Source organism: Trichosurus vulpecula, chromosome 9 (genome assembly GCF_011100635.1).
Source record: "Trichosurus vulpecula isolate mTriVul1 chromosome 9, mTriVul1.pri, whole genome shotgun sequence".
Classification (NCBI taxonomy): domain Eukaryota; kingdom Metazoa; phylum Chordata; class Mammalia; order Diprotodontia; family Phalangeridae; genus Trichosurus; species Trichosurus vulpecula.
This window is the reverse complement of record NC_050581.1, coordinates 97,405,789-97,432,634: the sequence shown is the minus strand read 5'-3', so window position 1 is coordinate 97,432,634 and position 26,846 is coordinate 97,405,789. Positions and strand designations below refer to the sequence as shown.

The window sequence follows — 26,846 nt, the reverse complement described above, 5'->3', positions numbered from 1 at the left end:
TCTCTCTCTCAGCTCTGCTTTTCTCCCTCTCTACCTACACCTCTCCCTCCCAGAAATATATACTGTTTCCAATTAAAGACTCTTGATTCAATCAAAGGCAAGACTCAATCAAAGGCACTTGATTGGCTTAGTGCTGAGAACTCCAAAAGAAAAAAACAGCAAAAAAAACCCACTTTGCTTGCCCTTACAAATACCTGCTAAGTTCTCTCACAATAAGAGCTGTTTGTCTTACAAGTCTTCTTGATTTACTGTTGTCCTTATGGACATGTGTACATTCCACATACCAATGATGAGTGGAACCACCTTGGCACAAGTTTTTGTACATTTTTTTGTATTTCAACCAAGGGTAAGATTCCCTCCTGCCATGGTAAGCAGACCAGAATTGGGTTAAGTTAGGTGAAGCAGATAGTTTTTAGGACACTTTTCCTAGTCCCTTCCTCAGGCAAGGAGGTGAACAATGTTGTCTTTAAAAAGGCTGCTCAGACACCCAGGGGCTGCTGAATCCCACTGCTACTTCAAAAAAAAAAATGACCCTATGTATTGGGCTGTCTGTGTGCAGGGTTGTGACAACAGTTCCCACTGTATCCAAACCTGTTGCTCTTGTCACTTGCTGATCACACAGGACTTTGATATAGGAGTAAAATAATAAAAAAGCAAAATGGTATGGGTGATATCCTTTGACTAACACATAAATTAGAATTAAGTGAGGCAGAAGTGTGTGAAGTCGCTGGCCTCACTTTCTCTTCCAGAGTCATAAAAGTTCAGTGACAAAACAAAAATCAAGGTGACCAGTAACAGTCTGCGATGCAGTGGAAGACCTCGGAATATTTAATATCTAACCAGGCTCTGAGTGCTCCATAGCACCTGTTTCAGCTGCCATCATGCCCATTAGAATAAATTGTTCTCATCTGCCCATTCTGCCAGGGGAAGTCTTTACATGCTTAGGGGTAAATACCCCCCTAACTCACCAGTGGGTTTAAGACCTATTGGTTACCCTCAATCTGGCTTAGACCATCAGCTGAGACAGTTTTACCAAAGTGTAACTATTATGCCTATTATAGCTGGATTGCAAGTGTACACCAAAGGTGTAAAACAGCCCTGAAAAAAGGGCTCAGCAGTCCTCATACCAGAGGTACATGCCTTTCCTGAATACCTGATACACTCCAAAAAATTAATAGTAAACAATGAAGGGAATATTACTCATACAGTCTCTCAGAAAGGACTACAGAATGATGGGTATGGAGGCAAAGTGAGGTACTGAAACAAGAAGGGAAAATGAGGGAAAGTTCAATTGAGCATTAGGAGAAGATTCTATTAAAAAATTATCCTAGAGGGGAGCAGAACCAGGAGATCAATATACATGATTACAGACACACGGTATCTGTAAGGACTAACTTTGATAGACTTGACTCCTCTCATTAACGCAAGGTTCAAAGACAGCTCCAAAAGACTCATGATGGAAAAAAGCTATGCACATCCACAGAAAGAATTACGGAGTCTGAATGCACATGGAAGCAAACTATGTGCTCTCTTTTTTTTCCTTCTCTTTTGGTTTCATTTTTCTGTTCTCATGATTCATTCCATTGGTTATAATTCTTCTTTACAACTGGACTACTAGGCAAATAAGTTCAATGTGAAGGTAAATATAGAACCTACATTGGATTACATGCCGTCTTGGGGGGAGGGGAGAGGAGAGGGAGGGAGAGAAATTCTGGAACCCAAAAACCTGTGGAACCAAATGTTGTAAAATAAAAATAATAAAAATTTAAAAAAATTTTAAAATGCTCCTGTGGAAAGAAATAGTCCATAATGAAAGACAGGGACCCTACATTGAGTACAATCTGTAAAAATTTAATACTAAGAGAGATCACTGCAACTGAGAAAATGTCGATTATCATGCCTCAAGAGAAGGGGAATCAGAGCTTTGGGGAACAACTGAAATCTAGAAGGATGGGAGAGCATGAACTTGAAGAGAATATTTCATAGTAAACAATGGGAAACCAGTACATGCCAGGTAACTGAAGAAGCAGGGGGCAGGGAAGCTACTGGATGTGAGCACTCAAAGGAGAGCTGAGTTCTTGGTTTGGGTTCCAGCCAGAGAGGAGAAATAAAGGTTATAACCATTAGAGTGTCCTCAGGAATCAAAAATATTTCCAGCATAGTGGGGGGGGGGGGGGGCCAAGCTGTGGCTTGGAGGGGGAAAGGAGTTGAGCACAGGACAAAGCTCAAAAATTAACAGGACAGAGACACCACCCCCCACACCCCATGACTAGAGGTGATTATAATAACAAGCTGCTAAAAATAAAACAATACAAAAATGTGCAAAGATGTGCAAGCAAAGGAGAAAAAACCCAACCATAGACAGTTATTATGGGAATAGAGAAGACTGGAGTTCATCTTCAGAAGAGGATACTGAAGCAAAAAAAGGCTCTCCTACCCAAAAGAGTAATGTCAAATGGTCATCTGCCCAAAAAGAATTCTTAGAAGACCTCAAAAAAGACTTTAAATATCAAATAAGAGAGACTGCAGAATTAAAAAAAAATAAAATAAAAACAACCCAAGAAAACCAAGAAGATTATGAAAAGAAAGTCAACCAACTGAAAAAAGAGATCCAAAATCTTAATGAAGAAATAACTCCTTGAAAACTAGAATGGGGCAAGGGGAAACCAATGACATTATAAAAGACCAAGAAATAATAAAACAAAATAAAAAGAATGAAAAAATAGAAGAGAATGTGAAACATAAGAAAAATAACTGACCTAGACAACAGATTAAGAAGAGAAAATATAAGAATAATCAAACTATCTGAAACCTACGATCCAAAAAAAGAATCTTGATGCAATAATATAAGAAATAATTAAAGAAAATTGCCCTGAAGTTTTAGAAAAAAAGGGGAAAGCAAAAATAGAAAAAAATCCACTGATCATCACCCAAAAGAGATCTTAAGATGAAAACCTACAGGAATATCATAGTCAAATCATGAAACTCCCAGTTTAAGGAAAAAATATTATACGAACAAGAAAAAAAAATTAAAATACTGCAGAGTCACAATTAGAATTACACAAGACCTAGTAGTGGCTACACTAAAAAACCACAGGTCTTGAAACACTATATTTTGAAGAGCAAAAGAACTGGGGCTGTGGCTAAAAATATCATACCCAGCAAAGGTAAGTATAATCCTGAACAACAACAAAAAAGGACAATCAATGAATTGACAGGAATCCAGAAAGGATTTTGTCACAAAAAGACCAGAACTTAATAGAAAATTTAACATACAAAATCCAGGAGTAATATAAGGTAAACTTCAAAGACCAATTACAAGGGACTCAATAAGGGCAAATTGTTTACTTTTTATATGTGGAAATGACCTAAGATTGTCATTAGTAAATAGGCAGTTCAAAAGAAAGCTTGAGGTAGAACTGAGTATGATGTGACCCTAAAAAGGAAAATTTCATAGGAAAAGGTAAAAAGAGTAATTACTTAATATAAATGAGGCACAAAAGGAATAACTAATACAGAGGAATCAGAAAGGAGGGCTGATAGTGTTGAGACCCTACTCACATCAGATATGAGTTAAAGAGAGAACATCTACATTTAGAAGGATATAAAAGTTTCCTAAATTTATAAAGAAATAAGAGGGTGATGGAACAGAATGGGGGGGCCGCGATAGATTAACAGGAATGGGTTAAAGAGGGAACAACATATATATAAGTACAAAAGTCTTCTAAATTCAGAAAGAAACAAGAGGGCAAGGGGATAGGGTGAGGGGAGAGGATAAGGGAGAGACGGGAGCGGGGAGTAGAGTAAGGGACAAGAGTGCAAGGTAATGGGTAGAAATAAAGCAGAAAAGTGAGGAGGGATAGGAATAGGGTGAGAAGGATAGTGAGGAAAAATAGGAAGAAGGAAAATGTACAAGTAATTATAGCTAAGAATGTGAATGTGATGAATTTACCCATAAAATGAAAACCGAGAGCAGATTAAAAACTTTAATTCAACAACATGCTGCTTTCAGGAAATGTTATAAAAATGAGAGATATACATAAACATAAAGTAAAGATCAGGAGTAGAATTTATTATGTAAAAATAGTAGGGGTAGTAATCACCATCTCAGAAAAAGTTAAAGCTAAAGATGACATGATGTTATACTTAAAGAATCCTAGAGAATCAACTAAAAAACTACTTGAAACAATTAACAACTTTAGCAAAGTTGCAGGATATAAAGCATCAGCATTTCTATATATTACCAACAAAACCCAGCAGCAAGTGATAAAAAGAGAAATTCCATTTAAAATAACTATAGACAGTATAAACTATTTGGGAGTCTACCTGTCAAACCCAGGAACTATATGAACACAATTACAAAACACTTTTCACACAAATAAAGTCAGATCTAAACAACTGGAAAAATATCAATTGCTTATGGGTAGGCTGAGCTAAAATGACAATTGTACCTAAATTAATTTACTTATTCAGTACCATACAATCAAACTACCAAAAAATTATTTTATATAGCTAGAAAATACGATAACAAAATTCATCTGGAAGAACAAAAGGTCAAGAATAGTAAGGGAGTTAATTAAAAAATGCAAAGGAAGGTGGCCTTACCAGATCTAAACTATATTATAAAGCAGAAATCATCAAAACTAGTTGGTACTGGTTAAAAAATAGAGTGGTGGATCAGTGGAATAGGTTATGTACACAAGACACAGCAGTAAGTGAATATAGTAATTTACTGTTTGATAAGTCCAAAGACTCCAGCTTTTGGGATAAGAACTCACTATTTGACATAAACTGCTGGGAAAACTGGAAAATAGAGCGGCACAAACTAGACATAGACCAACATCTCACACCCTATACCAAGATAAGGTAAAATGGGTACGTGATTTAGACATAAGGGATAATACCATAAGCAAATTAGGAAAGCAAGGAATAATTTACCTGTCAGATCTATGGAGAAGGGAAGAACTTATGACCAAACAAGAGACAGAGAACACTACAAAATGCAAAATGGATAATTTTGACTACATTAAATTAAAGAGGTTTTAAACAAACAAAACCAATGCCACCAAGATTAAAAGGAAAGGAGAAAGCTGGGAAATAATCTTTACAGCAAGTGCTTCTGATAAAGGCCTCATTTCTAAAATATATGGAGAACTGAGTCAAATTTATATGGAAACAAGTCATTCCCCAATTGATAAATGGTCAAAGGATATGAACAGGCAGTTTTCAGATGAAGAAATTAAAGCTATCTAGTCATATGAAAAAAACTCTCTAAATGACTATTGATTAGAGAAATGCAAATTAAAACAACTCTGAGATACCACTTCACACCTTTCGGGTTGGCTAATATGATAAAAAAAGAAAAATGATTCATATAAGACAGGATGTGGGAAAATTGGGACACTAATACACTACTGGTAGACTTGTGGATTGATCCAATCATTCTGGAGAGCAATTTGCAACTATGCCCAAAGGGCAACCAAACTGTGCATACTCTTTGATACAGCAATAACACTACTAGGTCTATATCCCAAAGCAACCATACAAAAGGGAAAAAGCCCTACACGTACAAATATTTATAGCCGCTCTTTTTATGATGGCCAAGAATTAGAAACTGAGAAGATGCCCAACAACTGGGGAAGAGCTGAACAAGCTGTGGCATGGGAATGCAATGAAATACTATTGTGCAATAAGAAATGATGAGCAGACAGATTTCAGAAAAACTTAGAAAGACTTGTATGAACTGATGCAAAGTGAAATGAGCAGAAACAGGTGAACACTGTACACAATAACAGCAACACTGTGTGATGATCAACTATGAATAACTTAGGTCTTCGCATCAATAAAATGATACAAGACAATTGCAAAGGACTCATGATGCTATCCAGATCCTGAGAAAGAACTAGTAGAGTATGAATGCAGATCAAAGTATACTATTTTCACTTTATTTGTTTCATGGTTTTTTTTTTCCTTTTGCTGTTTCTTCTTCACAACTGTGATTAATCTGGAAATGTTTTACAAGACTATACCTTAATAACCTATATCAAACTGCTTGCCTTTTTAGGAGATGGAGAAGGTAGGGAGGGAGAAAAATTTGGAACTCAAAATTTTGTAAAAATGAATGCTAAAAATTGTCGTTACTTATATAATTGGGAAAAATACTATTAAAAGGCACAGAAAAAAATTTAGTAATAAATAAAACAAATTGGAGGGAGAAGAAATATTTTGCATGAGAACTGAAAGAAAAAGAGAAAAAAGAATAATTTAAGCAAAACTAGAGAAAGAGGCAAAGAATGGAGAACAAGGGTACTTGCAGGAAAAAGGAAGACAATTAGTTAAAATAGGGTTGCCTTAAAGTAGATCTGTCACTCAAGAGACAAATGGAAGAAAACATGAACAAACCCAACAAATTTCTTAATGTAAATGGGACAAATAATCCAATAAAATGAAAAAGAATGACATAATGGATAAGAAAACAAAACCCCACTATCCATTCCTTATAAGAACTACACCTAAGAACAAAGACATACAAAGAATAAAAATGAGGGGCTAAAACAAAATTTAAAGTGTATCAGATGAATCTAAAGAAGAGTTGCAACCATGATATCAGAAAAAGTAAAAAACAAAAATTCACAATATAAATAGGAACAAACAAGAAAATTGCATTGTGCCAAAAGGAACCATATACAACAACGTAATACCATTATTAAACTTATCTGCTTCAAATGTTTTAGCATCTAAATTAATAAAGGAAAACTAATTGAATTACAAAAGATATATTGTAACACAAAAATGAGAGGTGGGACATGTTAATGTCCTTCTTTGTTTCATATAAACCTAACAGAAAGATAACAAAGGAGAAAATACAAAGTTAAGCAAAGGGCTGGAGAATCTGGAGCTAAAAGACTTATGTCATTTTCTAATGGGCCTGCTAAAGAATATATGTATTTCTCAGAACCAGTTTTTGCCTCAAGGAAAAAACAACAAATATCTTTATTCTCTAAATATCTGGAACACTCAGTTTGTACCTTTTTCATAATCAGTCTCTCCAGCTTGTTCTGATCTCATTTCCTAACTTATTAGTCTTGATCCTAAAGGCCAAGCATTTCTTTAATACCCTGGAATACCTTGCCTGACTGATTCTTGCCTGGATAATAATTACCATCCATTAGCTGTTACTCTCCTCTTTCTGAAGTGAATGTTAATAGAAGAAATTACAGAATTATAATGAATGATCACATTAAAAATTTATGCTATCTAACCTCATCTTAGCAAACACTGCTACATGGCAATTGTTTTACTGATTTCTCATTTGTTCTCTATCATAATCCCCAAAATGGCCATTTCAACTCTCTCTTCAAATCCAACTCTTAATTCCACCTCTATTTACTTTGAAGATAATCTTGTCTCCTCCTTCTTACTGAGATTAAGGTATCCAACTCTCATTCAATCATTTGCCTTCCTCCATTTCTCTAAAACCTCTCAATATGTGCTCACTTGTCCTCTTTTGATTTTTTTTATCTCATGGGAAGAGGTGGGCTCCTTTTGAACTAAGGCCAATCCCCTGGTTAACTCTACTCTCAATTCTACCCATCTTAATCTTCTTCATGACATTGTTCCATTGCACACCTGCTTTTAGCACTCACCTCAGTCCTACTCATTCTTTATCTTCTGTTCACAAACAGGCTTAACTGTCTCCTATCCTAAAAATTACACGCAGACACATACACCATGTCAATACTTTTCTCGAATGAGATAATTTTAGCACTTAACACAGCGCCTGGCCAATAACAGGCCCTATATAAACACTAGCTATTATCATTATCAGTATCATAGAACATCATCATCATCATTGCTCTCTTCATTGCATAACAAGAGTACTCTGCACTCCAAATCACTCTGCCCACTTGTTTCCCAAAAACCTGTAATTTGACTTTGTTCACTAGACTAATCAAAATGACAGAGGAAGAAGCAGTATAGTTTTTGCTCTCCTCTCCCCACCCCACAAATTACTCCAAATTTAGTCCTATTAGGAAATCCAAGGAAAACTTACAGCTGTCTGAGGACCCTGGGAACAGAGTATGGCCAAACAGGCGCCATACTGAGTCTTACAGCCTAGGAATTAAACTGGGGCCTGAAACTGCACTGAAGGCAGGAGGACCACCCTGACATAGCATGGAAGGGTCTGACACTGTGGACAGGGCACAAAGAGGTGTCAATAGGCAGCTCTGTCACTGATACCCAGAGCTAGGTCATAGATCCAAGACAGACTAAAAGAGAAACAACACCTAGGGGTGACAGATCAGGGAAAGGAGCAGCTGCAGGCCTGAGGAAAGGGGCAAGAACAGAAGCTAGGAACACTTGTGTTGCTCTGACTCTGAAGCAGGAGCTTGGACCCAGTCCCCAGCCCAGTGTGAAATCTGTAGTTTTCTATCCATCACAGGGAGTTCAAGGCTAGAGAGAGCCTAAAATTCTGTCACTGTAACTGAAGACTAGCAGACTATGACTCAGACCTGTAGCAGTCTGCTGAAGCTCCAAAATGGGGAAAATCTACAATTTTGGTGCACAGCTCCAAAACAGGGGAGGAACTTGCAAACTTTAAACCAGGAGGGCAACAGTCAGACATCACTCCAGATATGATGTCTTTGGGACCGCTAAAAGTTTGCAGGTCTCCAGCCTGAGACACTCAAGAGATCCTTGAAGAATACGATACTCAATAAGAAGAGAAAGCAGCAGCGGGACTAGAGAAAAGGCTCAGATATTCTGCTCCCCCCACCCCCCACCCCCGCCAAAGAGTGTAGAATATCTGGGAGCTAATGGAGTTATTGACCATACATCTAATGTATATTTGCAAAAATATAAAAGTTTTACTGTAATGTCAACTTAATTAACCACGTGTGTTAAATCTCCTGAATCCAGTTTCATTTAATTCTTGTTATGGTAATGTCCACTAGCACCCTTCCACATTCAATGAAACAACCATCCTTGTTAGTGTAACACCACTGGTCAGCACTGATACTGGTGATTTCACATTGCTTCCCACACCAGACTGCAGATTTAGATAGTATTTAAGTTTGTAGAAGTTGTGGGGTTTTTTGTTCTTGTTTTTCTTTCTGTAAAACAACTTGATGTGTTGCTAGTGATGTATGTAAGACTCAAGGCATGTGGCCTTTGGGAAATCAGGTCTACTGCTGTCATTTCTGAATCCTCAATATATCAAACTTATTTTTACAAAGGTATATATACATTCCTTTATTTATTAAATGATCACCAGATTGATGTTAATGCTGTGAAATATTTGTAGGCTGATTTCAGAACTGAAATAAGATATTGTGAAAATTAAAGCTTAATAATGGTTTACCGTAAAAAAAAAAAAGTGTGTAGAGACTAGTCCTAAAAACAAAACCCTAGTTCAGGAAGAAAGATTGTAAAAAAAATGAATTAACAAATAAAATAACCCCAACACAAAGAACCATTGGGCAATTGGTGATGCAGTGCATAGAGAGCCAGGCTTAGAGTCAGAAAGACCTGAGTTCAAATCTGGCCTTAGACACTTACTAGCTGTGTGACCCTGGGCAAGTCACTTAACTCTGTTTGCCTCAGTGTTCTCATCTATAAGATGACCAGCACAAGGAAATGGCAAAGAACTCCAGTATCTTTGCCAAGAAAACCCCAAAATGAGATCAGGAAGAGTCAGACATGACTGAAAGAACTCAACAACAATAAAGAAAACATAGAACCATCATGATGACATGGACATCTAAAATACAAACCAAGAAGAATAGAATGCTTCCAAAACAAGAAAAGCCCCAAAGTAACAGAACTAGAAGAAATTAAGAGGATTAATTTTTTAGAGTTAAAGAATTGCTTTGTAAACGAAATGAGTGCTAGGACAAAGAATTGGAAAAGAAATAAAAGTTATGGACTTGGAAGGAAAATTAAGAGCTTATGCACAAAATGTTACCCAAAACTCCTTAAAAATTAAAATGGACTGGGGCAGCTAGGTGGCATAGTGAGTAGAACATTGGCCCTGGAGTCAGGAGGACCTGAGTTCAAAATCCAGCCTTGGACACTCGACACTTACTAGCTGTGTGACCTTGGGCGAGTCACTTAACCCCAATTGCCCTGCCTTCCCCCCTCCAAAAAAAAATTTTTTTAAAAAAATTTAAATGGACTAAAGAGCTATTAATGACTCCATGAGACAAGAAACATTAAAAGTTTTTAAAAAAACCTTTAGAAAAGAATGTAAAGTCTCCAATATTCTTTTTTTAAACTGATCCATAAAACAGATTAAGGAGAAATAATTTAATCACCAGACTGCTTAAAAGCAATCACTACAAGAAGAGCCTGGACGTCATATTTCAAGAGATCATTAAGGAAGATTTCCCCTATCTGTTAAAACAAGAGGGCAAAGTAAAACGGAAAGAATCTACCACTCAGGTTCAGAAAGAAAATCAAAAATGAAAAATCAGAAGGATTGGAGTCAAAATTCAAAGTTTCCAGATAAAATTAAAAAATAAAGCAAGCAGCTAGAAAAAAGAATTCAAGTGGCAAGTAACTAAAATCAGAATAATACTAGACTGAGCAGCTACCACCACAAAAGTGTGGACTGCTAAGAAATTTGATATTTTCCAAAAGGCAAATGAAGAACTTGCTCAGCAAAAAAAAAAAAAGTATAATTCTACACAGGGAAAAAGTAGATTTTAAATTTAAATTTTTTAATTAAATTAGATTGTTTTTAACTAACAAATCTATTTTTGATCCCAATTAGTCACAAATTAGAAAAGAAAAAAACAAAACTCTTGCAAAAAAAAAAACATGAATGGTGAAACAAAACTAATTTGTGCTTCAGCTATCTCCAAAAAACATGTCTCAATCTACCTTATATCTACTATATTTCTGTCAAGATGTAACATGTTGCATCATGTGACCTCTGGACTGGTCAGAGACCTCGAGGCTACCAAAGTTGTCTGTCTTTATAACGCTATTGTTATTGTATAATTGTTCTCCTGGTTCTGCCCAGCTCACTCTATATCACATCAGTACGTGCAAGCTTCCCAGGTTTCTCTGAAACCGCCCTTCATCATTTCTTACAACACAATGCTATTGCCTTACGTTGATAGCCCATAATTTGTTTAGCCATTCGCCCAACTATGGATACCTCCTTAGTGGCTGATGCCTTGCCACCACAAAAAGAGCAACTATAAGTATTTTTTGTACATATGAGTCCTTTTCCTCTTTCTTTAACAGACTTTTCTATTGCTAGTTCAAAGGGTTTAGTACAAGCACAGTTTAGTAAAGGTTTCTCTTCTTTTTGTTAAAGAGAATTAATAACGGCGGGAAATGGGCAATCTGGAGAAGCAGAAAAACTGTGATGATGCAATTCAATGGTGGTGAAAAAAGTAGAAAGCATTAATATTTTGGATAAGAAGTACAAAAATAGTCAAAGGAAGGAAGGAAGAAGGCTCCAAGACTACAGTGCCATGAACATGGAAGGTATACTCCCTCCTCAGAAATGAGGGCAACACATCAATTCCTCCTCATTCTGACCCAATCATATAGAGGCTTAAATTTCAGATGTGCTGATTGCTCCCTGTGTGACCCGTGGGCCAGTCACAGCTCTTCTGTGGGCCTTGGCTTCCCCAGCTGTAAAATAATAGGGCTGGACTACACTTAATATAAAGTCCTTTCTAGAACTAAATTTGTGATCCTGTGAATGGGTTATGTTCTCAATAGAAGAATACCCAATGTAGCTCTTTTCTTCTTTTTACATTCTGACTCATGAAAGGGATAATGTGAAGGAAAAAAAACCATTAAGTATGTGCCAAGCACTGTGTGAAGTGCTAAGGATATAAATAGTGGGGGTGTGTGGGGGGTGGGGGTGGTGAGGAACCTGTTCTCAAAGGATTGACATTCTAATTTGGGAAGCAATACATATGAAAGAAGAGACATATAGACATTCCAATAATTAAAAGTATCATAAAATCAAACTAATAATGTTGTTAGATCTAGTTGTCTAATCATGGCAACTGGATCACCTGTAAGTGGCATGATGACAAATTGCTGGCAGATGAGGAAAGCCACTTGGGAAATATGTAGGGGAAGGAGAAAAGGAAGCTTATAATGCTGAGCTGGCTAGAGTCACATATAAACTGTAGAATGTAGAAAACCCCAAGATAGGATTGAAAGAGAATTTGAAAATCTCGAAATTATGTTGGTAATGCCAGGATAGAAAATATAAGTTCATATTTGTAATATTATGAATTATTAAAATGTATGTACACATACATAGACACACACAATTCAGTGAAATGCAATGTAGTAAGAACTTAGCAAACATCTGTCATAATATAATATTCCAGGAAATGCACCAGCTGTTGGAAACAGAATTTAGCTTTCTAAATGCTTCATTCTATGGGAATTATATCACTTTCATGCTTGCTACATTTAGCTGTTGCCCAATTCTGTACTTCACTACTGATATTTCAACTGTAAGTCTTGAAGTATGTTTTGATAATAATATATTTTCATATGTTTCAAGAGTTCATAGAAACAGAAATTCAGGTAAATAACATGTCCTGCATTTTAGACTCATCATGTGAATCAAGCCAGCTACTACCATATAGCAGAAGTATATAGTAATGACATAAAAAGAATGATTTTAAGAACTTTAGTTTATAAGTATTTTAATATTTACAAAGTATATTCCTTAAAATAAACTTGTGATATAGATAACAGAAGTTTATGTCACAATCGATGATATAAGGAATTTTTTTACATATACAGAAATTGAGAAACAGAACAATGAATTGACCCAACTTCAATATGGTGAAATGGAGTGAAAGGACCTAGGTTTAAATCCTGGCCTTGATTCTGGGTAGCTCTGGGCAAGTCATTTAATGTCCTCTGAGCTTCAGTTTTCTAGTTTGTAAAATGAGGAGATTGGCCTAGATGACTTCAGAGGCACCTCCGAGGCACCTTCCCACCATAACTCTATGTGCTCATGACCCTACAACTGTCCCAGGGTTAGTCACAAAGCTAGAAGCTAAAGCCAGGACCTTGCCGATCAACGGCCTTTCTGGAAAATGTTCAAGGAGAAAGAAATATGTAAGGTTAAAAATATAATCAGTGAAGTGATGAACTTAAAAAATTGCAAATGAAATATCAAATTATGCAAAATGGTAAACTCTTTTTGATTCTTTTATGACATTGATATTATTTATGGATTTAAAACAATTGCTTCATGCACCTAACAAAAATAAATCTTATAATTAATTATGAAATTTATTCTATAACCAATTTAGAATAAAATTACATTTTTAATGAATTAAAAATCTTATTAATGCATATACTAATGATGAGTCAACTTTGGTAATGAAATTATTCTAATCTAATAGAACTTTAATGAATTGCACCTGCTTATGGCCAGTTTTTGGATACAAACACTAAACTTTCATGCATTAAAAGAATCAACCTCAAACGACTTCATTAATTTAAAAAAAACTTTCTGGTTTTGCAGTATCTTAGGTTATATCTAGTGAGAAATAGGCTACTTGCCAAGTTTTCTTTTTTATCTTTTTCTTAAATTTAAAAGAGTAATCAGCAAGTGTTTATTAAGCACCTGATAACTTCTAGGCACAGTGGCTCAAAAACAAAGAATGAAACAATCTTTGACCTCAGGGAGCTTACAGGTATCTTTCCTACAGCAGTTAATGAATATCGAGGAAGGAGAGGAAAGAACTGGATTTTGATTTCACTCTGAAAAATGGAGGGGGGGAAGCAATTGTGTAGATGTCTTCTAAATAATCAAACAACTTCATCATACAATTTTTTTCAAATTTTTTGGAATTTATTTTTATTTTTCTAAATGCCAAATATGGAATTAACTTTATATATGGGGAGAAAGGAAGTAGCATATGTTAAGTGACTCTTATGTGACAAGCATTGTGTTAAGTGCTTTATAAATATTATCTCATTAAACTATTTGCAAGGAAAATATCTGTAGTGAAAGTGACATTTTAAAAAATCTTTCATTGATTCATTAAGAAAATAAACCAAGTGTTATTAACCTTTTTTGTCATAGAGTCCTTTGGCAGTTTAGTGAAGCACATGGATCCCTACTCAGAATAATGTTTTCAAAGGCATAAAATAAAATGTGTAAAATCACATAAGACCAATTATATTGAAATGTAATTATCAAAATGCTTTTTAAAACAATTTAAAGGATCTCAAGTTTAAAAACCTCTATAAAAACCCTTTTTACAAAAAAAAAAGTCCAATCCCTAATTAAGTTTATTGTTTAAGATACATAAGTCATTTCAAAATATAATGTACCCAAGAGACACTGCCCATGAATTCAGAAACATATAGTAAATATGTCTTATGATCATTTAATTAAAATATGTTTCAAAATTTTCAAATGATATATACATATATATATATGTATATATTTACTGTCCAGAGGCTGGCCTAGCACTCTGTTCAACTAATGTTTCTTCACCCAGGCTATTTTCTGCCTTGCATCTTCTGGTGCTGCCCCTAAAACTCTCACCCAGGAGCTGAACTGTACTGAGAGTTCAATCTATCTAGTTGGCCCAGACCATACAAAGATACTTCACTCTGCAGTTTTTAGCCCTGAAGCTTCCCCCCAAACCCCAAGTCCTTGCTTTCTTTCCACCTCTTGTTTCAGGAACTAGTATCAGAGCAACATGGCCATTACTTCTAGAAAGGGCGTGTTAATTGACTGCCTTACTTCTCATCCCTTGGGCTCTCTTACCAAATGGTCCTCCTTCACCACCACCACTTTATACAGATCTCATTGTATAAGAATGTAAGCTCTTGGAGGACAGAAATCATGTCGTTCTTTTTCTTTGTATCTCAAGCACCTACCATAAAGTAAACACTTAATAAATTATTTTTCATTCATTCCTTCTTAAGACAGGAAGAACAGTATTCTCACAGTCATCTACATTAAAAAGATAAATGCTTCTCTCCTAGATTGTGTTTAATTCCGTGTTTCTGGGTGTATTTGTTTGTAGCTCATGCATTGTGCCATGACATCCTACTTAGCAAGGAGAGGAGAGGGTGCCAGGCCTGGAGTCAAGAGGACAAGTTCAAATCTGGCCTCAGACACTCGCAAGTCGTGTGACCCTGGGCCAGTCACTTACCCTCTGTCTGCCCCTGCTATTTCATCTGTACAATGGGAAACATAATAGCCCCTACGTCGCAGGGTTGTTGTGAGGATCAAATGAGATAACATTCCAAAGCACTTACTCAGTCCCTGGCACACAGCGGACACCAGGTGAATGTTAAATAATTCACACACTGAATTTAGTGCAGGTTATAATAATATAAAACAAGTGATCTATAAAAATCTGTTTCTCAGTTCTTCCTGACAATGGACTATAATGGTATACGACATTAGGAAGATAAAAATATATGGAATTAAAATGGAAGATAAGACTATTAAATTAAGTAAAAGCTTTAATAATCTTAGTTTATGAAAATGGCTGGTATAATAGATATTTAGAAAGCCTGTCACATGAATTTGAGTCACATGGTTATGACACCCTCTGACCCTGAAGAAGTGCATAGATATACCCTGAGGTTAGCATTTTGCTTTGGGGGCCCACTCACTGGAAGAGTGTCATGTGATTTTGACCAGATCAGACTCTGGGTAGCCATTAAGAAGCCTCCGGCTTTGAAAAACCTAGATGTTGGTGCTTCTCTCTGGTAACTATGTAGGTAATGTTTTGGTCAGATGGCTAGAAGCCTGCCAGTTGATTTGTGTTATTTTGCTCTGTTCATATAATTTTGGCTTGTAACTTCTGTTTGTGTTTTCCCTGAAATCCAGGGTGCTGGCTATTTCCCCTGAACTATGTGAATAATATATGTATGCTTAATTAAAGTAAGATTGTTACCCCCCCCCAAAAAAAAACTGGGGCAGCTAGATGGAACAGTGAGTAGAGCACCAGCCCTGGAGTCAGGAGGACCTCAGTTCAAATCCGGCTTCAGACACTTTACACACTTTCTAGCTGTATGACCTTGGGCAAGTCACTTAAACCCAATTGCCCTGCCTTCCCCCCACAAAAAAAAAAGATCATTAAAAAGATGAACTAGGTCATCAACAAAATGACTGCATAACATTCTTCTTACAACTTTTTTTCTTTTTTCTTTTTGGAAGGGGGAAGACAGGGCAATTGGGGGTAAGTGACTTGCCCAAGGTCACACAGCTAGTAAGTGTGTCAAGTGACTGAAGCCGGATTTGAACTGAGGTCCTCCTGACTCCAGGGCTGGTGCTCTATTCGCTGTGCCACCTAGCTGCCCCTACAACTTTTTTAATTATGGAAAATTAGTATACTTCGTTTTAAAATTTTTCTGTGAAATTTTTGGATGTTAATTTTAAAATTAATGAACTCATAAAGGCATGCAATGTTTTTGACCAGCAGCTAACTAATATTTTTGTTCATATCTATTATTTCATTAGTGTAGAAAACTGCCTAATGACAAATTATTTCATCTTTTGTACATCTTTAAGACAGATAACTTGTAGTAACCATTAGATTTTTAGTTAATTTTAAACTACATAAAGAAACAAAAATATAATTATAGATGAAACATGTTCCACTTTAACAATAACTGGAATGGTCTCAATTCATTTATACAAAAATACTGGTTTCTATACCCTAACCTCTGAAAAAATGGCTTCTTTCTTTTCCTTTCTGTCTTTATTTTTCATACTCAAAGTAACTACATTTGAAGCACTGGGAGTGGTAGAGCAGATTTTTATTGGAGTAGAGCTAAGAATCTTAGTACCACAATGCATAATGGAGACTGTTGGAACCAAGCCATAATAATCTTTCAGGACTGTTCCCAGGCTGTGATTAAGAAGAAAAATAAAAACAGAAAGAACTGAATAATTCTTGTAACCTGTAGAACCAATGGTGAGGGTAAGACTAGGAATATGGGTAGGTTCAAGGTCAGACAAAATTAAGTGGTTAAAAATTTGGCCCTGAATTGACCATTACATAGACAAAATAAAAATTATAACAATGTACCTAGTTTTCATGTTTTCATCTGCATTCTATCAATAATCCCATCAAGCAACAAATATAACTACTCTCCATTTAAATAAAATTCAGTGTATACCACCTAAATCAACCAATACTATGTCTTGCACTTAATACCATATATAATCATTGAACCGCATATCAATAAAGTTAATTTTTAGAATTTTTTTTGTATGAAAAGATCCAGAATAGGATTCCTTTAGGTAGAAAACATTCTAAATTGAATAACAATATTTTATTTGTTTGTAACTTAATATTATCACATTTGATCATCCTAATAACTCTTGTGAGGTTGGTACTATTATCATTCGCATTTTAAAGCTGAAGAATCAATGGCAAACAGAAGTTAAATGGCTTGCCCAGGGTCACAAGTTAGTAAGTGTTTGAGGTCAGATTTATATTCAGTTTTTGCTGACTTTTGGTCCTATGCTATATCCACTGTGCCACTTAGTCTCCACAGTAATGACAGAATAGCAGGTAAGGGAACGAGAGTACATTAAGTATCATACAATGTTTAGCTTATCTACAAATATTAGTTCACCTACTGGTACTCAAAATGTGAAAATATTGTTAAGAGGAAATTAATAACATTGATCTTGACATTCTTGCTACAAATGAAATTAGAAAAGGAAATTAGTACTAAATGGAAGGATGGCTAGCAGGTACTTCTTAGAGAAGCAAATAAAGGAACTAATATATTTGGGGTTAACATTTACCCAATAAGAAACAAAATTTCTTAGGTCATTTGATCAGCTCATATTGCAGTACTTAGGATAACCTTTTGCAAGGAGATCATCATGAAAATAATTGTAGCTTATGAATTTAAAGCTGTTGTATAGCATGAGGCTGAGAAATTCTAGAAAGAATTCTATAAATTAATCCAAATTAAATCAAAATATATTTTAATACTTTAACAAAAAGTGGGTCATAGAAGAGAATGATAAAAAATTATCTTGGTTTCAGGTTTAGATGAAAAAAAACAGGAGTCAAAGACTCACAGAATAAATAGAAGCCTTGCACCTATATCATGAATATGTTGAGAAATTCAGAAGGCAATGACTATAACAAGTTACATCATAAAAAATTAATTAATTTTAATGGACAAAAAATGACCAGTAATTTATATGGGAGCCATTTGTAAAAAAAAAAAAGCCATCAGTGAAGAGTCAGTATCAAAGGAAAAAATGAGATGAATATGATGCAACTAAGACCACTCTAGTCTGAACCTATTTCAGCAAAATGTTAATGTTGAAGAATGGAAAGTAACAAAAGGATAGACAATGACACAGACAATTACTATTTCCTAGGAAGTTTAACACAATAATGCAAAGCAATTACAACAAAAGAGAGATAGAAATCAAGAGAAACACTGACTTGGAACATAAACTCATTTCTAAGCCTTATTAAGGAGGGGGGAAAATGGAAAATTCAGATACTCTCACCTCATGAAGCGAAAAGTAAAAATGTTTTAAAAGACAATGGGAGGGAAAATAAGCTTACAGAAAACTTTGTGAGCAATTCATCTATGCAGAATCATTTTAAAAGCATATAAGGATAAAACTAGAAGCCAAGAGAGAAGAAAAAGGAAAAGACCTAGTAAGTTTAACAAACTATCTTCATCATCAATAATAGTAGAATTATCACACTTGGACTCTACCAACACAGTTCCTGATATGATAAAAGAGGACACAGAAATATCATTAAATTAAACAAATACAGAAAGAGCCAGATTGGTCCAAATACAGACAGTTGGAGCTGTAGGCACTTCGATTCTGAGGACATTAAACAATCAGTTCTCAAGAAATCTGAAAGAGGAAAGGATATTATAGTTCGGGAAAATTCTATACCTTATTGTTATGAAAAACTGGTGAATAAAAGAGTCAGTATCAAAGGAAAAATGAGATGAATATGATGCAACTAAGACCATATCAACTATCAACTAACACAACCACTTTTACATCTAAACAAAAATTCAATTGAGATAATCTGCACACACATCCAATGCATCCTTGAAGAAAGCATAACGAAGAAACAAGCAGGCTTTTGTAAACAATATTCGACAGTTTTTTCAGTTGTGTCTGACTTTTTGTGACCCCATTCAGGGTTTTCTTGACAAAGATACTGAAGTGGATACTTCTCCATTTTATAGATAAGGAAACTGAGGCAAACAGGGTTAAGGGACTTGCCCAGGATGACACAGCTAGTAAGCATCTTAAGTCATATTTGAACTCAAGAAGATGAGTCTTCCTGACTCCAGGCCCAGTGACCTATATACTGTGGTACCTAACTGCCTAAATTCTACAGCCTATTATGTATCTAAAGCCACGCAACTGACCGAAAGGTATAGGGAATGCAAGCTTCTTCTGTTTTATTGTTTGACAATTATATTTTAAATATAGATATAATATATCAAAATGCTTCCTTGAACAGCTGCCTTGCAACAAAGATGTCTATCCACCATTTAAATCAAAATCATACAAGGTTCCTTGAAAGCAATAAGAGATGATTTTATTCAATCATGCTCTGATGATTAATATAAAACAAAGCATAAAGCAGGAAGCACATTCCTCATGAAAGGTATTTGCCAAGGAGAAAGTTTTTAGCAGAGTCTAAATAGTACGGGGACTTTCTATACATAAGGATTCTTAACCTAAAGACCATGAGTCTTTTTTTAAAAATGTTTTGATAAGTGTATTTCACAAGAATATGTGAAACTAGAGTTCAAGAAGACTAAAACCATAATTATCTGCATAGAGTTGATAATTGAACCTGTGGGAGCTAGTTAGTGGGCATGACAAGAATTAAGACCCAGCAAGTAGAGCAAGGGCAGTTGGACAAAGAAGAGAGAACAGCAGGAGAGAGCAGAAGGAATGTTATGAGGAGTCTGAGGAGAGACAAGGTCTGGAATAGCTACAATGGAGAGAATAGTAAATCCGTTAAGGAGGAGCTGAAGGACCAGCTTATTACAGTGAAAGCCCAGATGAGGTGAGCTAACACAAATTTGCACTGGATTCAATCAACAAGGTTTTGTGATTTCCTCCAGCTCTGATCAGCAGCAATTGAACAGAAAGGAGGAAGATGTCCTCTTTTGTCATATCAGTAACTGTGTTGGTAGAGTTCAAGTGTGATAATTCCACTATTATTGATGATGAAGACAGTTTGTTAAACTTACTAGGTCTTTTCCTTTTTCTTCCCTCTTGGCTTCTAGTTTTATCCTTAAACGCTTTTAAAATGATTCTGCATAGATGAATCGCTCTTTATCCCATTTAATAGCTTCTGATTTGAAATCAACATTTCCAATATGCTGTAGTCTAGATTCTAGAAAGACTCATGTGAGAATTAGTGTCATGTAAGTGTAGATTCTAGAAAAACTCAGGTAAGAATTAGTCTCACTCTCAAGTGCTAGGCTATAAAATTCTCAGTTCTCACAGTATTGGCTCAGCTCAGACAAACATCAGAATATGGAAAAAGAAATGGCAATTAATATATTGACCTTTGACCTTTTAAATAGGTAGATTAATATAAAAATGGTGTTATGTGGACTTTGATATTTTACAAAAGGGATTTATATCAGAAAATAATATTGTTCTCCCTACTTTGTTATGATTTATACCAATAGACCCAATTGATAAAGCACCTAGAATCTAAAAAAGTAGTACAGATGTGAGAATGGCACTTTTTGGATCTCTGGATATAAAAAAAAATCAAGGTAGTAATCCCAATGATAATTTTTTTAATGATTAGGAATTCAAATCAGAGTTAAGCAAAAGAAAAACTTTATTCAACTCAACACAGGATCTAAACTAATATTTTTAAAGCCTCTGTAAAACCTCTAATAGACCTAAGAGGGTAGAAGCCAAGATGGCAGATTTAGGGTGGCCACCTACCTGAATTCTCCCAACATTCCCCTCCAAACAACTTTAAAACAGCTCCCCAAATCAAATTTTGGAGCAGCAGAGCCAACAAAGGTCAGGATGAGACATTTTTCCTGCCTAAGAAAACTCAAGAAAAAGTCTGTGAAACAGGGGTAGAGGTCTGTCAGGAGGCCACACATTCAGGGCCACAACAACCACCACAGCAGTAGCAGCAGCAGCAGCTTTGGGAGCTCTCAGATGAGAGATAGTAAGGTGGTTGGATAACTGGTCAGAAAGCGATTACAAGGGGCCCTTTGCTGGAACTGGGTACAAATGGTGCTGACTGGCAATTCTATTGCCCTCACATAGTTCTGGGTCACAGTTACAGGGTGGAGAAGAGCACTGGGGGTCAGACACAAGTGAGCAGCAGCCCTGGTCGTAGTTCCAAAGCAAAGAGAATGGAGGTGTTAGTGGCTACAGGGGAATAGGCACCCTTTCTACATAAATACCAGAGCACAGACTAGGAGAGAAGTGGACATATCTTTCCCCAGGTCATATCACTTTGGAAGCCCCAAAAACTTGCAGACCACCAAAATTAGCTCTGAAAATAGCAGCACAAAAAAGCCCAAAGTTTAGCACAGCACAACTCCCAATCCACAGGGAAGCAGAGCCCAACCTTAACATAAAGTTCTAAGTCAAAAAATAGTCTGGAAAAGTAATCAAACAACAAAAAAAAATTTGACCATAAAAAGCTACTACAGTGGCAGGGAAGACCAAGACATAAACTTAGAAGACAACAGTGTGAAAACAGCTACAAACAAAGACTCAAAGAAAAATGCTAATTAGACACAAAGCCTACAAGAATTGCTAGAAGAGTTAAAGAAAGAGATGAGTGATAGAGTAAAAAATAGGAAAAAAATGAGAGTGGAGCAAGAAAATTATGAAAAGAGAATTAACAGTTTGATAAAAGAGGCATAAAATATACTGCAGAAAATATCTTAAAAAACAAAAGTGGTCAAATAGTTTTCTTAAAAAGGCACAAAAATTCACTGAAGAGAATTCCTTAAAAAGGAGAATTGGCCAATTGGAAAAGGAAATACAAAAGCTTGCTGAAGAAAGTAATACCTTAAAAATTAGAATTGGGCAAGTCATTCCGTTAGACATCAAAAAACAATAAAACGAAGTCAAAAGAATGAAAAAATAGAAGAAAACATGAAATATTTCATTTCAAAAGTGACCTGGGAAAGAGATCAAAAAAAGATAATTTAAGAATTATTTGATCAACTGAAAGTCATGATCAAAAAAGAGCCTAGATACCATATTTTGAGGAAAACTGCCCTGATATCTTAGATCCAGAGAGTAAACTAAAAGTTGAAAGAATCCACTGATTCACCTCCTGAAAGAAATCACAAAATGAAAACTCCTAGGAATATCATAGCCAAATTCCAGAGCTCCCAAGTCAAAGAGAAAATATTGCTAGCAAACTGAAAGAATTCAAATGTCATGGAGCTATGGTTAGGATCACATAAGATTTAGCAGATTCCATATTAAAGGAATGGAGGGCTTGGAATATGATATTCTGGAAGGCTAGGATTACAACCAAGAATCATCCACCCAGCAAAATTTAGCATAATCCTTCAGGGGGAAAATTAAACATTTAATGAAAGAGAGGAATTTCAACCATTCCTGATGAAAAGATCTGAGGTGAATAGAAAATCTGATTCAAGAAAAGCATAAAAAGGTAAACATGGAAGTAATCATAAAGGACTCGATAAAGTTAAACCATTTACATTCCTATATGGGAAAATGATACACGTAACTCCTAAGAATTTTATCATTATCAGGCCAGTTAAAAGGAGTTTACACAGAGTGCACGGGTGTGAGTTGATCATGTTAGAATGATATCCAAAAAAACCCACAATCCCAAAGGATGCATGATGAAAAACTGCTATCCCCCTCCAGAGAGAGAACTGATGATCTCTGAGTGCAAATTGAAGTATGATTTTATTACTTTTTAGATTTTTCTTGCTTTTTTGAAATATAGTTAATATGGAAATATGTTGTGCATAATTTCACATGTATAGTTGATATATTGCTTGCCTTCTCAGTGGGTGAGGGAGGGAGGGGAACAGAGAGAATTTGGAATTCAGCATTTTAAAATAAAAGAATGTTAAAAGTAAATGACAAATTAGAATTTTTTAAAAATAAAACCTCTTAATTGACTTTATTTCACATCTCAAAATGTTTCAGGTTAAGATTCAGAGTAAATACTTGATGACAAGCTGATGTAGCTTTTAAGGAACTGCATTTATATTCACACTTGGGAAATGTTTACTTGCTTCCTAGCTTTTCACTGACAATATTTTTTGATAAAAGCTATCATTAAAAATAATACAGCACACAAATGAACATTTTTTAATGTGAATCATATAGGTTCTGGAATAGCAATGATTCCATCTTGATCATTCAGCCTTTGTTTGAAGATCTCTAAAGAGAAAAATATCCATCACTTCAAAAGGTATTTTATTCCACTTTTGGGAAGCTCTAATTATTACGGTAGGTTTTTTTCCTTATATGAGATGTAATTTTTCTCATTGCAACTTTCACTTGTTCCTTGTAGTCTTGCTTTCTGGAGCTGAACAGAACAAATAAATTCAATTCCTCTTCCATATGAAAGTCCTTAAAATACTTTATAAATTGATACCTATGGAAATTTATTTAACCTAGGCTTCCTTTTTATCAATGATAATAGCTTTGCTCTGGGTTTAGATAATTTCTCTCTTCTCCCAACCTCCCCTGAGTCACTCTACCCCAACATGCATATAACTTTTTATTTCTTACTGTTTCTCTGAAACACACTTCTGAAACAGTAAGCAATTTAGGCTAAAAGAAATCTCATATTTTGTTAGCAATCAAATCATCTCAACTTAATACATGTAAATTGTTTTAAATGAATGTTTGGGGAATGGGAAGCTTGATTATTGTTTGAAGACTATATTGAAATAGATGTCTCTGAAAACTGAGTCTGAGTGCTTCTCAGAAGAAATTCTGACTTTAGCTACATAAAAAATTCTAAGTTTTATAATTTTTTTATCTTCTTTTAAAAATCAATTGTCACTTTGGTAAGTGATTTCTGAATTCTGGAAGCCAAAAGTAACTTTTCTTTATCATTGAAATGTTGGAGTTGAACTACATATTTAACCATGTTAAATCTTGGATTCTTTCTTGTCACAGTCTAGTGTATTCTTTCTGTTTATATTTGAAAATTTATTTTTCCTAATTTTACGAAATTTTCTTTGAGAATTTCCTACAATACAGATTTAAGAACATAGCGTTAGAGCTGTAAGTGATCTCAGATTTCATATAGTAAAACACCTCATTTTACAGATGACGACACTGAGGTCTTGAGAGCTAAATGATTTTTCCTAAAGTCATACAGTAAGGTGCAAAGCTGCTTTTGGAACTTGGAGCCTCTGGCTCCCATCCAGGGCTCCTCCCATTGCATGAAAGCAATTTTCATTTACTAAATTTTCTGGGATTTCGATAATGCTGAGATCATGCCATTTTGATCTAATCAATCTTTAAAGTCTGTCCCTTGAATCTGAACATGTTCTGGGGGAAATTTTGCGGGACACCTTGCGTTTCCAACGTCTCAGCATTGTGTGCTTTTCTTCCTTCTCCTATATTGTTTGTCATTAGTTGTTTCAATGTTTTTTTTTAAGGTTCCATCTTGGTAATTTTTTTTTATTTTTCTCTCAATCTTTTTTGTACCTTTTCATTTTAAACTTGAGACATTGTTTTCTTTTACTTTCTTCAAATGCTTATTTTACTTGATCATGTGATATTTATGTCAATTCTTTATTTTTTAAGATTTTTTAAAATTGTTTATTCGTTTAAAGACATCTTGCATTGCTTCTAGTACTTGAGTTGATATAGTTGCTTCATTATATTTTTTAAGATTGAACTCATGTTTTTTTTCCTTTGTTCATTTTCTATTTTAGACAGTCCCTCCACTTGGGCAGTATTTTTAAAAGTCATTTTTCTTCTTAATATATCTATGTGTTGTTTTTTCAGGAGTAAATGAGTAATGCCTGAGTCCCTTCAATTGTGACACTCAACCATGCTGAGAAGGAAGCATAAAAGTATGGCTTATAAAATAGTTTCCTAACATCTATCCTATCAGGAAAGCCAGTGTTTTGGTTTTGGTTTTATGCTTTAATGTACCACTCACCTACATAGTGAAGGCAGCCATGTCTGCTCTATTCACAAAATAAGTCTAATCCATTACTTTCATAGTACACAATATTAAACTTTGGATTTTACTTCAAGAAGAAGAAAAGCATGTCTGAAGAAAGAAAAATTAGAGTCCAAACTACAGGAATGGAAAATGAGGACGAGTTCAAGAAAATAGAGGAATGAATGGCGGGATGGGTCATGGCGACATTAAAAGCAGAGAAATTTCCACTTAGTTATTAACAAATAAAACCAACTTTGGTATATTTGAAGTACATATGAGTCAACTCAGAAAGAAAACCTGCTTATTGATATTTATACATTCTCAGAGCAACAGCGGCTTATGCCTCTAAAAAAAAGCCTTATTGAAGCAAAAGAGGAGAAAATGTCACAGTTTTAAATCTATTCCCTTTTGGGTAAATATATATATATGTATGTGTGTGTATGTGTGTGTGTGTGTGTGTGTGTGTGTGTGTATTTATATATAAATATAAATATATATATATATATTATTTTCACAAAGACTCATACACAGAGGAAATAAAACTTGTATACAAGACATTTTCGTACCTTAACAGCTTCACCAAGGGTTTGGTTTTTGTCCGCTTCCTCACTAGAGTGCAGTTCTAGTCTATAATTTAACTCCTGAAGCTGTTGTGCCTGTTCATTCAGAAGCATTTGGGCCTGCTGTTCCCGAAGTAATGCATTATTCAGCTCTTCACAGGCACTTTCAAACCTCTCATGGGTGATCAATTTCTGATAAAAGGGGAAAAAAGTGATTTAGTCATAAAGTAACTCTACTATTTATATGTTTGACCTTCAGAATTGTATTTGCTAACATGCAAAGGTGTCAACCAAACATCTGAAAATATATAACGCATATCAGGAGACCATTTGTCTTTATAAAGTAAGCCATACGTAACTGATTAGTATTAACCACACATCTTTCTCACAATTGATCACAATACATTCAAATAAAAGGAAGGCTTTCTTCTCAATTCTATACAAATCAAGATTTAAATTAAATATGCAAATATTGGAAACTTTTAAAAAAGGGTTTATTTCCATTTCAACACACCTATCAACTATTTAAAATAAATACTATTTAAATTTTTACAATATATTTAATAATAATATTTTAAATAAATATTTTAAAAATCAAGAAAGAGGAAAAGAATCTATATGTACAGAAATATTTGTAACAGCTCTTTTTGTACTGGCAAAGAAGTGGAGGTGCCACATCAACTGGAGAATGATAAACTATGGCATTTCGGTGTAACGAAAAATTTATTGCGTTATAAGAATGAATGAGAAGATTCTGGCTTCAGAGAAACCTGAAAAGGCTTGCATGAATAGATGGTGAAGTAAAGTGAGTAGAACAAGGAGAAGGTTTTATATAATAACAGTATAAAAACAAACAACTTTAAAAGACTTAAGAATTTTGATCAGCAAAATAACCAACCATGATTCTAGAGTCAGACAGTCAACTAGCAACTAGTAGGTACTTTAGAGTACCAAGGGCTAGGCAATGTGCTAAATACTAGGTATACAATAAAGCATGTGACCCTACATCCTGAGAGAAAGTTTATGAACTCAGGGTACAGAATAAGAAATAAAATTTTTGGACATGCCCAAAGTGGGAATTAATTTAATTTATCTATATATATTTGCTGCAAGGGTTGTTTTACAC

General features: G+C 35.0%; 1 protein-coding gene across 2 annotated transcripts in view; it reads right to left on the bottom strand.

Annotated features, from left to right (window-relative positions):
• CCDC171 (coiled-coil domain containing 171) overlaps positions 1 to 26,846 on the bottom strand; it is a 496,942-nt gene that overhangs the window by 187,001 nt on the left and 283,095 nt on the right. For both annotated transcript variants that reach the window (XM_036739306.1, XM_036739307.1), the window contains one exon: positions 25,727 to 25,912. In XM_036739306.1, the coding sequence (XP_036595201.1) occupies positions 25,727 to 25,912 (186 nt within the window). The remainder of the gene's footprint in view (positions 1 to 25,726; positions 25,913 to 26,846) is intronic.